Raw genomic sequence first — 15,112 nt, forward strand, 5'->3', positions numbered from 1 at the left:
CTGTGTCTGAAGTGTGTGGCAGAAGATAAAATTTTCTAAGATTGTTAGACAATCTGCAGTTTCTAAGTCACTGATGAATTTTCAGTGGCTGTTTTCAAACATCCAAACACAATTGAAAGCTCATGCAGAGGTTCATTTAATAAAGAATCTCTTTTCATAGTCCTTCCACTTCCACATTTCTTACACACATAGTGTGTGCCTAGTGCCTAGACAGAGACACGTGTCTCATCAACTTGTAGACCCCCTAAGGGAAAGACATTAGCAATAGTGTCTTTTGTTATACCATATATTTTCTTTTAGGTTTATTGTGACTTCCATGGTATGTGTGGGTGGTAATATTATTTACTGGTGCTGTATTAAACACATAAAAGAAAACCATATAGTCACAGCTTTGTGTCCATTATAATTGCCTCTAACTGATACCCTTGATAACAGAATCAGTGTTAAATATTAAAGTAACACTGACATGAATATTTAAGATCATGCATACAAATCATGGATTCAAATTTAATACAACTGATGCTAATAATTAAGTTCACTACAAAATTAAAAGAGATGAAATAAACAGCTGGTAGGACAAAATATTTCTATGTATGAATTATTCTATATGAATGTGAGACTAGTAAATAAACAGTTGAAGACTTAATTAAAGTCATTTATGCTTTTATCTTGGATAAGTGATAAATAATCCAGCCCTGCCTACTTCATTACCAGAGGTATATTTGAGATGTCTCATTTAAAGTGAAGGCAAGATTTCCTTAAATATTTTCACTTATTTATTGTTACATGTCTTTAATATAAATGTTACTAATTAACTGAGACTATTCCTGCAGATTAAAAATAGTAGGTATTTTCCCTTGATAGAGAGATTATAAGGGAAAATAATATAGCATGTGAATTCTCCAAAGTGTACAAAATAGCATACAAACTCCTAAGTGATTAGGTAAAATTAATTACCAAATTAAATATTCTAGTCAAAGTCAAATTTGATTTTGAAAATTATTGCTCATTCTAATCAATTTTCTCTTTGAAACAATAAGAAGAGGAAAGCATGGGCTGTCTTAGGCCCTCCTACAAAGAATTCTTACATTTTTATTATTGGAGGACTAATTTCAAGTAATTGAATACAAATTATTCTCACCTTATTCATCAAAAAAGAGGCCAGTGCCATCTAGAACATCATTTTGTAAGGATTTTGTTAACCAGCTCATCTCTCATGATCATTCCTCAAAGGGCACAGTGATAAGCCCAGGGTCCACTAAGGCTACCAAGTTCCCTAACTGACTGCAATACCTACCAAGATATAATGGAAAAAAAGTTTTGAATGGGCTTGAGGTGAGATGCCAATTCAAATTCCACCTTGGCTACCAGTGAGTCAGAATCCTGGTGAATGCTTTTCCCTTATTAAACATGTCACGCTGTTACTACATTGCCCTAATGCTGAACATAAAAACCCTAGGAACTCAATGCACTGAAGAGCATTGTTCCAGGCCCAAGTCAGTAAGAAGTAGATTCTGTTAGTACCTGATGGAATTTCCTAATGTGTGGCTTTGGAACCACAGGGAAGTTTATTAAGGGTGAACAAGCTCTCAAAGGACTAAATACAGGTTTACTGAAAGAGTTGCATATCTTACTAGAAAGTCATTTTAGTATAAAGGAAAATATTAAATGTTACTGTCATTATGCAGATGTCAATTTTTATTCCTTCCTCCCTGGTAGTAGAATGCATAGCCTGGAAAGTTATTTCTGGGTTAGTCAGTTTAGGTAAGTATTTTGTTTCTTTTCAGCATGCTGCAGAGCCTTTTCATAAGATCCATATTGTTGCTTGCTGACAAGGTTCTGCATTCATCTTGAAATGTTACCAGTGAGAGTGTGAGTTCCTTCAGTAGTGTGGCTGGGTTTAAACAGGAAGCGATGAAATATCTCTGCCCTGAGTACAAGATCATATTACTATCTCTTGATCTTTATTTTCTTCTTTAACTTCTCTAGGTATTGACTGTTGTTGCCACAACAACAGTTCTTTGAAAAAGAAAAATCTGTGTTCTTGAAGTTTTCTTTTAAGCCCAAAAGCTGCGTTGGCTGGCTCCCCACTTCCCTTGATTGCTTAAGGTTGGGATAGAAAGAGATATTACTAGCTCTCCCTGGGCCTAAATAGGCCTAGTGTACTGACAAGAAAATTGTGTGTGGAGGGTTTTTAGAATTTCTCTGTCTGCATTTGTAACAACCCTGCTAGGCTTTGAAAGATCAAGAGCCCATTCACCTCAATGGTTTCAGATGCTCAGCAAGGCCTTTTCTGCTTATCGATTTCATTCCCTTAGCTGCGGTTGGCTTAATGAAACACTGCATTGTAGGTAAAAGTGTAAGTGTCCGCTGTGCACTGAGATAAGTTATTTGCCTATATCATTTAGCTAGTATATATCCTATGTTAATTACTAAGTGATTAAAAGTGTCTGCCTCGTTTAAATTAGACTCCGAGTACAGTCATGTTAAACAAGATTCATTAGGAACGCCTGTTTTACAAGTGTGTATAAAATCCAGGCAACAGCACATAGCCTCACTTTTTCTTCTCAGCTCAGTTTTTTATCTGGACTATGGAGAACAATTCTTATTCCTCCTGAAGGTCTGAAGTAAAGGAAGCAGCAACTGCCTTCATGTCATGTGTTACAAATGACCACACACCCAGGGGTTTTGAACAGTAAAGTTGATGCTTATCACAGTTCTGTAGACTAGACTGCTGACGTGATGGTGGTAGTTAGGACTACCCACATTCCTAAAGCTCTCCTTCTGTTCGCTTCTTGCCTCCTCTGGCTTTGGGTACCAGAAGGTATTCTATAGCTTATGGTTGCATCACTCCAACTGTTTCTTTTTCTTTAATTTGTCTTCTGCTTCTGAGTTTTCCTATCCCTTTGCCTCTCATCTATGGATATTTGTGGTTATTTTGGAATGTCCATTTATGATATGACCTGTATAATGTTTAAAAAAACACCCTAACAGTCTTGCTTCTACACACACTTTTCCCAAATCAGCTAATATTCCCAGATTCCTGGGATTAGAGTGTGAGAGCCCTTTTTATAAAGTTTGATGATAATATCTGCCATGGAAATAGATGGATGTTGGTCACATATAGGTATGTATTTGTACTCAGTGCCCTAATTTCTCATTTTACACATAAGCAATGTTAATCTAAGATATTTGTGTAACATGACTATCAGAAGAATCCCAGCATACACACATTGCATAGTAAGTAATAGTTGTGCCATAAACCCCATCCAAGGACTGAGGAATCTGGATGCAGACATCCACGGCTAGGACCCTGGTGGAGCGCTGGGAGTCTAATTAGTGAGAAAGAGGAGGGTTTATATGAGCGAGAATTGTTGAAACCAAGGTTGGATAAAGCACAGGGACAAATAACCAAATGAATGTAAACACATGAACTATGAACCAAAGGCTGAGGGGCCCCCAACTGGATCAGGCCCTCTGAATAGGTGAAACAGTTGATTGACTTGATCTGTTTGGAAGGCATCTAGGCAGTGGGACCAGGACCTGGGCTCGTTGCATGAGTTTGCTGTTTGAAACCTGGGACTTATGCAGGGACACTTGGCTCAATCTGGGAGGAGGGGACTGGACCTGCCTGGACTGAGTCTATCAGGTCGATCCCAGTCCTCGTGGGAGACCTTGATCTGGAGGAGGTGGGAATGGGGGATGGGCTGGGGGGAAGAGGAGGGGGGCACGAAGGGAGAGAACAAGGGAATCTGTGGCTATTATGTAGAACTGAATAGTATTGTAAAATAAAAAAATAAAATTAAAAAATAAAAAAAGAAAAGAAAGAGAAATAGGGCGTTGGTGGCGCACGCCTTTAATCCCAGCACTCGGGAGGCAGAGCCAGGCGGATCTCTGTGAGTTCGAGGCCAGCCTGGGCTACCAAGTGAGCTCCAGGAAAGGCGCAAAACTACACAGAGAAACCCTGTCTCGAAAAACCAAAAAAAAAAAAAAAAAAAAAAAAAAGAAAGAGAAATAAAAGAATTTACTCAAGGGATTTTTTTAAGACATGCATGGGGAAGCTTCATGTACATGAACAGTATTTGTTAAAGTACTCCAAGACTATGATATTAAGGTAGGCTTGAAAGAGCAAGAGGAAGGTTGCCCTAATGACATCAGGTGAGTTCTTTGAGAATTGCCCCTCATATCTTCTCCAGCCTTTAATCCTGGGTTGCTGTTTTTCATTGGCTGAACCAACATGAAAGGCAGAAAACATGGTAGAGAGTTGGCATCCATTCATCCAGTCTCCTGGAACACATGGAAGAATAGGGAAGGGTAGAGAGGGAATTGGAGGGACAAAGGGAAATACAGAGAACAGTCTCTCAGACCATTTGTATCAGAGCAGATAGGACAGCCTAAACAATATCATTCTGATGTTTATTACAACTTTCACCATGTTCAATATAACTCTACAAGTTGACATTCAGTTCCTAGAATATTAAGATTTTCTGTGTAGCTTTATAAGAACAGCCAAGGAATATTTTTGGTAGGGTACAAAAATAGACTGGTTTTCAAAACCAAAGAAATAAAATCACAATTGAAAGGTTTCTGTACCCCAATATTAAGCCTCTGCCTACTCAAGAATCCAAATCAAACTGAATCAAACTGAATTAAGATTTAAAAGTCAGCCCGGCGGTGGTGGTGCACGCCTTTAATCCCAGCACTCGGGAGGCAGAGCCAGGTGGATCTCTGTGAGTTCGAGGCCAGCCTGGGCTACCAAGTGAGCTCCAGGAAAGGCGCAAAGCTACACAGAGAAACCCTGTCTCGAAAAACCAAAAAAAAAAAAAAAAAAAAAAAAGATTTAAAAGTCCAGGTTTAATGGGTAAAATACTCCCAAATGAATTTTTGGTCCCCAGAGAGAAGATAGGGAGAAGAAACTGAAAAACCACATGGGCATTCTCTGGGGGACAGTTTAAACATCCTGTAGGTGTGGTCTTGAGCGTCCCTGGAGAAGGAGCCACCCTTTGGATGGTTTTCTGAGACAGGGTAGGGTTTGGAGAGAGGGAGATGGGGAAGGAGGGGCACAGGTGGAGCCTCCACCTGAACAACAATCTTTGTAACAGTGATGTGAGTCTGAACTCAAGCAACAGTCAAAATAAAAGTCCTTGGAAGAGTATGAGTTCAAGCTATACTGGGACAAAAAAAAATGACAGGTAGTATAAAATGGGAAATAATAGAAATTTAAATGCCAAATACAAATTTTTAAGCCAGTTGCCAAATATGAATCTAAGAATTAAAAATATTTCTGCCATCTACAAAACAAGTAAAGTGTATCAAGTAAGCCCTATCTATATATAACTTATTTTTGCCTTACATTTGACAGAGGCATCTGACATATAGGTTAATTTTTGAGATGTAGTAAGTAGGGAAGGGGAAATACTAAGAATTTCTTTATTTATTTGTCAAATTATACTATATCCTTATTATAATTCATATATGATAAAAAGGATTTCTTGATAGAACAATGAAAAAATTAGATAATACTACTGCTTTCAAGAAACAATAGGTGATTATAAACATTTAGCAGATAATTCTAAGTAAATGGATATGCGTTGAATGGAAGTGCACATGTATCAACACCTGTCCGTGTTCGTTCAGAAGTGACAGCTAAAATTACAGGAATGGGAAAACTCAGGTGAAGGGTGCCACATAATTCTCGTGTTTAGAGGGGCGAATATTTAGACCAGGATGAGGATGCACCTTGTTTTCTCTCTGTGAGAACATGATATGACTTTTATTCCTTCAAATTAATTAAGCCTTGTGAAACTTGAACTGGTCCCGGGTGTTTAACAATTCCACCATAGTCATTGCGGTGGTTTGAGTCAGAACGGCTCCCATAGTCTCATGTGTTTGAATACTTGGTCCCTGGTTGGTGGAACTGTTTGGGAAGGATTAGGAAGTGTGATCTTGTTGAAGGAGACATATCATGGGGGTGAGGGTGGAGGAGCTTTTAAGTCTCAAAAGACCCACTCTATTCCCAGTATTTCTCTTCCTCAGCTGATCTTGTCACCCTTCCGTTACTCTGCTATCATGGACTCTAACTTTATGAAACTTTAAGCCCCAAATTAAATTATTTCTTTTGTAAGTTGTCTTGGCCACAGTGTCTTTTCACAGCAATTAAAAAAAAAAATAACTGAGATGGTCCTTACTTTTTCAAATTTCTGTCTCAGAGAGGTTGGAGTACAGATCTTTATGAATACACAGGATTGAAAATAAAAGCCAAAATAATAAAGAAAAAAGCATTGTATCATTTCCAAACTTGAGACAGGAGAGGAAAAAGTAGATATCCATATTTGTAATAATAATAATTGTAGTAAAGACTTAAGATATAATTAAAGATATGATCAGCTAGAAAGGTGTGATGAGAAACAGAGGTGACCAGTGAGATAAAGCGACACAAATTAAAAAAAAAAAATAAGAACAAGAAAAAAAGACCTCTTGACTTTTGTGAAAGGACACATTTAATGATCTTACCAAGAGCAATTTTAGTGGTAACCATGTGAGGAGGAAAACCAGAACTCTCAGAATAACAGGAACATAAAGTGATGTAGTATAACTGGGAATATCAAATACTTCTAAACCAAAGATAAGTCAACTGTGAAGAAGCTTTCATTCTTGAATATGGGTCACTTATACAAGCTTACAGGTACAGTGAAGGGGCCAAAAGAAGTGAGGATGAAACTATGCCACAGACAAATAATAAAATTATATCTCCAGGGGACAGAGCATAATGGCGTTCAATATGGTTTGCATTCTAATATTTAGATGCGAAAAACATTGTTTTCTGCTCCGAAGTAGAGTCTAAATTTAATGAAATAAGGAACCAATAATAAACTATAATCAAACTTTTTTTAAAGGCGATTTGAGGCAAACCCCTATGAACCTCTGATTTTTCTCTAGCAATATTTGAAAGTTCAAATATGGAGATGAAAGGGTTTGCCTTCAGCCAAGTAATATCCAAAGGGAAACATCAAAGAGAGATATGATATGATAAGACAAAAGATCTATTGTGCTATCATGTCAGGATATAATAGAGGTAAATGAAGCATAAGGGGGCTGGACAATAACATATTTATGAATAAATCCAGTCTTACCATCATAGCAAAGCCCTATGCAATCTCAAGCCCAGCTACATTTTCACCCTCATCTCAAACCATTACTTAGAGCTTTGCCAAACTCCGTGCATGTGAGACCCTCAGAGTGTCCAAATAAGTCAGGCTTTCAGGTATTGTTTGATATTATTGCTTTTGTAGTGTTAATATATCTAACTTAGTCTTCAGAGCAGATTTCATTAACTATCCCCATTTAAAAGGGGCTCAGCAAACACCAGTCTAGTATAGTATAGTAGCCTATTTCTCTATATTGTTGTCATAAATTATAATTATTTGGATGTCTAGTAGAAAATTTTAATTGTTATTTATATTAAGTGTATGTGCACGCACACACCTGTCACAAAATCTTCAGGCTATCAGTGGACAAATTTATAGAGCTGGTTCTGTGCTCCTGCTTTTATTTTTTTCAGATATGGATTCTGGGATTGAACTTGGTTCATCAGACTTCAAGTACTTTTATTCTATGATCCATTTTGCCAGACCCACAAATTTCTTCTTCTTTTCCTAATTTTTGAATGTATCTCCTGTGGAGTAAATATGTCATAAGTGTAACTGGCATAGTAGACTCAATGTCATCCACAATGCAAATATAGTGGGTCCTCAATAAGTATGTTTAGTTGAGTGATGTGTAACCAAAAGACTAAAGAGATAAATTAAGGATGGAAGAAATTCACTGTAACAAGTGAGGCAGAAAAATGTAAAACCCACAAACAGAAAGTAGAATTCTACATTGTGTAAAATTCTTCACTGGTGCCTTCAAGTGGTATAGTGGTAAATGCTGACTGAATGTAATAATGGATGAATGAATAATGCAGCATAAAGACAGAAACTATTGCCTTCATGGATTGGAAAGTCCTTAGACTTAATTGTTTATGTTCACAAAAGTGATTATGGGATCCATCGGGTAAGGTGAGCCATGTGGAAAACTAAAAATGATAACATATCATTTAATTCAGCCTGTCCAAACTGCTGCCCACTTACACTTATAAGTTCTTATTTATTGAAGACATGAAGGAACCTGTGTAGATTGTATACATTTTATTCCCTGGGTACCATCTGTGACATAATAGCTGTGTATGACATTATAGTAGATCAGGCACTTTATTCCAGGTTCCTCATTGTGTCCAACCTTAATTTCTTAGTATTGTCCATCCCTGTTATTTTCAGTCTTCAGGGGCATCATCTGTCTCCAGCATCCACAAACCTGCTGACCTTTGCATTGCACACCCACATTTTCTATCTGTTGTTTTTTTCTCTACCCTTCTATCTTCCTTGTCACTAATGGCAATGTGGATTTTTCTCCATTAGCTGCTGGAGGGTATCGAATTAATGGTCTATAAACATAATGAAACAGTGAAAGTTTGGCTGAAGTTAACATGTTTCATTTTTAAGCAAACTAGCCCAGAAGTATCACTTGGCTGTGTGTTTTTTTTTCTTTTGTTTGTGTGATTCAATCAGACAAGTTCAAGGACAAAGCACATATATCTACTGGCTGAGAACGTAGTGCCTCAGTGTGAAAAACAGTACTGCCCACCTTTATTGTTAAACAGCAACATCTTCCCTTCAGGAGAAAAATAGGGATACAAATAACATGGCTATAGACTAATGCTGCACTTCCTTCACAGCTCTGTGTGTCCGAGAGGCCCTTGGTGGTTTTTAAAAAATGTTCTTATTCAAAGCAGATCCCATTATCAAGAAAAATACCCCTGTTTTAGAATTTCCCACCATGCACCTTTGGTAGTCTCCCTCATTTTCAAAGGGAAAACTCTTTTTACCCACAAGAAAAAGAAAATTTACAAGGCCATAGGAAAAACAAAGGCAGAATAATTTTTAATTTCTTGAAAATTTTTAGGTAATGTACCTGTCGAGTTATATTTATCCCACTGCCCTTTGGTGGCATTTTCCAGTGGCATCAGATAAGATCCAAAATTGCTTCTATAGTCACCAGCAGAGATAAGAAACTGAGGACATCATTAATTTAAAAACAGAGTAATCTATTGAACGCAAACACTCCTTGATTAAAATATTGGGATTTCTCCCCCCTTCTCAAGCCTATTTATTGCTTTAAATGAATCCACATTCCATTTTTTTTATCTATTCCCCTATCCTCCAAAAAGCCATCTGCTATTTCCTTTATGAAAAAAATAAAACCTACAATTAGTGTCTTGTTCATCTTTTCTTTCTAAAAAAACAAAAAGCAAAGAAAAAGGAGAGAGAGAACAATTATGCAAATTCTCTGCAATTTAGTTTCAAATACTCTTTGTAGTGTGATGAGCAATTTTCCTTAATACAAACCCAGCTTTTTTGCCAAGACTTACTAATAGATTTTTTTAAAAGAGAACTTTCAATTTTCACATGAAAAGTCATCTAATGTAAACTTTTTAAATGTACATAGAGAATGGCATTAACATTATTCTTTGAATTATAGAAGAAAAACAGGCATTTTATTTATTTCATCCTTTGAAAAATAATAATCTCACAGTGTTTCTTCTACCTTAGGCATTAGCAATCTTTCCACTTTAGGAAATGCCTATAATGTGTGCTGCACTAAGTCAGAGAAAGCCGTTCTCTTTGTCCTTCCCTGAAGTATATTGTCAGGGATGTAGTTTACCTATGAGCACCAATCTATTGTTTGATTCTATTTGGTCCTCAGTAACTAATGTGTAATTTGGCTCGATTCATTCCATTATGGCTAATGTGAGGTGTTTGAAGCTGTCTTGCTAAGAAGATGAATATCTACAGCGTAAAGTCCTGATGAAACTTTAGGGGAAAATCTACAATATTTTTGCATCCTCTGAAACAAAATTGCACTAGTAATCAGAAAGTATGTTGTAAATCTGATCCTGCTGCTGACAAGGCCAATCCCTTGGAAGAATAAAGCATTGAGATTCAGTTTCCTGTTTGTTTAGCTAAGAAAGTCTATTTCTTTTAACTAATCACTTGGTCAAAATTAGGATCAAACAATGGTTGCGACTTGCTTTTGTAATGATTATAAAGACTCACTTTGATTTATATGTGCCGGGGGATCTCAGAGGTTCCTGCTTTCTACATTACCTTCATATATCTGTTGGCTACATTTCGATACCTACAAGTCACACTTCTAGACTTAATTTTCTACCTAGGGGTCTGGGAACACCGTACAAAACCTAGTAATACTAACACATAGGAAAAAACAGGATCCATCAAGAGAGCAAGAAGCAGAATATAATGGGTATAAATATAACTCAGCCATCCAGCATTTCATGAATCAATTGAATATCTAATTCAATGTGTAATTAATTATGATATTTAATCTGAGTAGATATTTTTGCTCAGTTTTTGGTGTGTTATATATTTGAGACATGTATACATGTATAATCGGGTGAAAAAACCTTCAGGTTTATATTATGAATAAAACTGGTTGATACTATATAAATTAATATAATAATATTAAATTCAGCTGACCTTCATAGTTGTAAAATATTTATAACTGCATGGCTTTATTTCAAATGTTTGCTGAGCTGCACAGTAATTGGCACCAAATTGTTTCAACCTTGTAGATCCACACATGGTCACGTGAATATTTCCGTGGCTCACCAGGTTCCTGCAGGCAAAAGGGAAGGGTTAGTCGAAGGGCTTACTCCTCTTGGAAGACAGAAGTAAAACAGTGACTTCAGCTGCTGCCACAAAATGTGTATCACTAAGCAATGGTTTGGGACAGGATGATCCATGTTCCATCACTGCCTCTGCTTTTCTAGAATGTTTCTCTGCCTGTTGTCCTGATAGTCACATCACATCCACAGGCCTTTCTGATATGCCACCACAAAGGGTAAAGCAAGATCTGTAACCTCAGTGTTCCTAAGTGAGCCTTGAAACAGTTCCACTGAAATTAACTTCTCCATCCACAAGTGTCTGTTTGTGGCTGCTACCTAGGCATTCGCTGGTGGGGTGACATCACTTGTTCCTCAGTTTCCTTCTGAGAAATTTGGTTTGATGTATTTGTTCTGTCGTGCCGTCATAAACAAAAACACAGCACAACTTTATACTTTTACTTTGGGCTTTGAAGTTTTTTAGAGACATGGAAAATATTGAAGAATAATATCATAAACATTCTGTAATTTTGAATCCAAACAACTAGTGACAATTGGTCATATAGATGTGTCCTTCATGTGTGTATGTGTATGTATTACACACATACAAACAGATACATACACATATTTTCCCTCTTCTCTACCCCTATAAAACATTGAAAAGAGTGATCAAGGAATATTCTTGTACATTACAGTATACTAAAGCTGTTCTGAAATATTTAAGATGAGCATAATACTATGCAATACATGGTCTATATGTTAAACACTTGGTTATTTCAATAATATTCTATGCAGTGCATTTTTTTCTAATCTAAGAATAACACAAAGCACAAAGAGTGCCTTCAAGCTAGAACAAGATTGACAAACATAAAAATTCAGACTATGGCAGCATCAACAGTGTCTGCATAGATCCAAGCCAAATGGGGTCCCAGGGCTAAGAGGGGACAAGGACATGAACTCCCATCCCTAACCCAGAAGCTATTTCCAAGTGTCACCTGCTCACAAAAGAAAAGTTAGTTCCTTTAGTGGAATCTCGGTATGTATACAAACCACACTTAAGGGAGACCCTATGCCCAGCAGTAGATGGACAACACAAAACCAACTCAGTGGTATTTTTGGAAAAAGTTTTGTCTCCATAATTCTTTGTTTGGGCTTTATTATTTATTGCTGCTTTTGCTTTTTTTTATTTTATTTTTACTTTTTATTTTTTTTTTATTTTGAGACAGGGTTTCTCTGTATAGCTTTGACTATCCTAAAATTCTCTCTGTAGAACAGGATGGCCTCGAACTCACAGGGATCCACCTGAATCTGCCTCCTGAGTGCTGGGATTAAAAGTATGTGCCACCATTGCCTGTCTCAGATTTTGTGTTTTATAGGTTGTGGGTGTGCCTTCCTGTGTTTCTACATGTGCATGATTTTCTTGTGCTTTTTCTTTTTCTGTTTGGTTTGTTTTATTTTCTTTGTTCTTTTATGTTGGTTTTCTAAAGAATGAATGAAAGGAAATATAGAGTTGGATGGGTGGGGAAGAGGAGAGGATCTAAGAGGATACGAGGGAGGGAAAACTGTGAACAGTGTATGAAAAAAATTAATGTAAAAGAATTGTCATAAAAAATTAACCAAAGACCTAGCCTTAAACTATTTCTGTAATAAATTTTAGCTTGACCATCTCACCAATTTGTCATATCTCTTATGACATTGGTATATTTATTTATGTGTGTGTTTGTTTGTTTGTTTGTTTGTTTGAGAAAGGATTTCCCTGTGTAGCCCTGGCTGTCCTGAAACTTGAGTTGTAGACCAGGCTGGCCTCAAAATCAGGGCTCCACCTGTCTCTACCTCCTGAATGTTGAGGCATGCACCACCGCACCTGCCATATTATTGAAGTTTTTAATTATTTCAGGCATGTTTTGTTTCACTGTATCCTAAAATGTGGATAGTATTATATCTTAATTTGTTGGATTCTTTATTATTATATATTACTGGCATGAATATTCTTTTGCTGATATTATGAGGCTTTGTAAAACCACATAAAACTTTTTTTAAATGTCCACTATAATTTTCACAGAAGTAGAATATTGTTTTATTTACTTTGCTCCATAAAGTGCCATATCAAACATTAAAGCAAAAGAGTATTCTGTATAGTGATATATTTCATATTGTAGTATTGATATTTATAACTTTAAATTAGAGGCTAATTATAGGATTACTACATAATACAATAAGGCTATATTCACATCTCTTTTAATTGAATATCAATATGAAATAAATATGGACTTGGTTTTCATTTCATCAAATAAAGAGATTGACCCAGATAAAATTTTGTTTTTTCACTTAGCTCTCAAACTCTGTAGGTTTATGAGTGGGGCATCTCTTTAACTTTTTTTAAATGAAATACATTTGAGTAAATATAAAAATAATGGAGAAAAAAGTCTTTTAAAATCCTCATTCTTCTCTATTAATCAGCATTGGACATATTGATTGTAATTATTTATTTTCAGTTTTAGGATTTATATATGTCATTTACATATGCTAAAATTACATAAATAATGGGTAAGTTGTTAGGGTCACTTTATTGTTCTTGGGAAGATCTACATTTGTATGGTTGTTATTTTCTAGAGATAAGATTAAAAATTAAAAGTATCTGGTGTAGTGTTCATTTTTAACATAATTGGCAGAACATAAAATATATTGTTCATGCTATAAAAAAATAAAGTATAGGTTCTGATTTATTTGCAGGTATTCTATAATGGCATTCACCTTGTGGTATAGACCATTTATTGCTTAATTTTATTTAATTATATCAGTCTAAGCATGACATAATTTAATAAATATATTTACATTGTTAACTGAGTCTACTGAGTACTTTCTTTGAGGCTGGGTCTCACTGTATAGCCCTAGCTGGCCTGGAACTCAGTGTGTATAATAGGCTGACCTTAAACTTACAGAGCTTCACCCATCTCTGCTTTCTGAGTGCTAGAATGAAAGGCATAAGCACTCTATCTGGCTCATTGAGTACATTTTCAAATCCACTATACACCTTTCATCCAATGTAAGTATTTAAAATACTGAGGAATACTGAGTTGAAATGATCGAATTATGTTTTGTTGTTTTTGTTGTTGTTCCAGGAGGCTCTGATCATGGCAAGCATGGATCACCCACACCTGGTTCGCTTACTGGGTGTGTGTCTGAGCCCCACCATCCAGCTAGTTACCCAGCTGATGCCCCATGGCTGCCTGCTTGACTATGTCCATGAACACAAGGACAACATAGGATCACAGCTGCTGCTGAACTGGTGTGTCCAGATTGCTAAGGTCAGTGCTGTCATTTGCTGTGAAAATGATACTTGGGAGTTATCTCCTGACCTAGGAGGATCTGACGATTGAAATTATGCCGTGCCTTTTAACCTCTTCATATAAGTAAATTCTATTGCTATGTTAAATGGCATATTATTGTAAGTACTTCAACGTAGATGGTGGATTGAGCACATAATCTACTTATATATATTCTTGTGGATTATTTTTCCAACATACTCAGATTGACTAGATGCCAAAACACATGGCACACTAGTCAGGGCAATAATTGCTGTTCTAGACTTGTTTGACTTTTTAAAAACTGTAGTCAAGTTAGCAAACATCAAGAAAATAAAGCTTCAATGTCGTGATTATTCTGTCTTATTTTGGTTTCATAAACATAATCTATAGAACTATAGGCATGATGTTCTATATAAACCAAATGATAGGTTTAGTGGTAAGCACCTCCATACAACGAGCCATCTCACCTGCCGCATCACAGCTTTAAACATGGTTGCTGCTGTCGCTGTATCTGGGAAGCCCACTCTTGAGTATAGGCCAAGATTTTTCATAATCCTGAGATCATCCTCAGAGCTGCTAGGGCTTCTGCTACATGATTGTGGGGTTTTATTCCTGGTGCTCTATGAGTTTGTAATTTTATCAGCAGACATTTCCCTGCTCTTTCATGTTAGGTTATAAACCATTGGAAGGGTAATTGTAAGAGTGTCTGTCAGTGGAGGGGCTGGAGAGACTGCTCAAGAGTTCAGAGCCCTGGCTGCTCTTCCAAGGACCTGGGTTCCATTCCCAACATTCACATGGCTGCTGGTGCTTGTAACTCCAGTCCTAGGAGATCTGATACCCTCTTCTGGCCTGTGCATGTACTGCATGCACATGTTGAACAAACATGCATGCAGGCAAAATAAAAACTGATTTTTATGGACACATAAAAACTGATTAAATCTTTAAAAGAAGTGAGCCAACAATCCTCACAATTGTGTGTGTGTGTGTGTGTGTGTGTGTGTGTGTGTGTGTGTGTGTGTGTACATATATATTGCCAGTTGTCCCTGGTATCTATCAGTCACTTTTGCATAGATGCAACCAAAAT

The 15,112-nt window shown here is 36.6% G+C and overlaps 1 protein-coding gene across 7 annotated transcripts in view; it reads left to right on the top strand.

Moving 5' to 3' along the window:
* Positions 1–15,112, top strand: part of Erbb4 (erb-b2 receptor tyrosine kinase 4) — a 1,076,808-nt gene that overhangs the window by 883,068 nt on the left and 178,628 nt on the right. For all 7 annotated transcript variants that reach the window (XM_006989868.4, XM_016008144.3, XM_016008143.3 and 4 more), the window contains one exon: positions 13,843–14,028. In XM_006989868.4, the coding sequence (XP_006989930.1) occupies positions 13,843–14,028 (186 nt within the window). The remainder of the gene's footprint in view (positions 1–13,842; positions 14,029–15,112) is intronic.

The sequence above is a fragment of the Peromyscus maniculatus genome, chromosome 13 (genome assembly GCF_049852395.1).
Source record: "Peromyscus maniculatus bairdii isolate BWxNUB_F1_BW_parent chromosome 13, HU_Pman_BW_mat_3.1, whole genome shotgun sequence".
In the NCBI taxonomy this organism is placed as follows: Eukaryota; Metazoa; Chordata; class Mammalia; order Rodentia; family Cricetidae; genus Peromyscus; species Peromyscus maniculatus.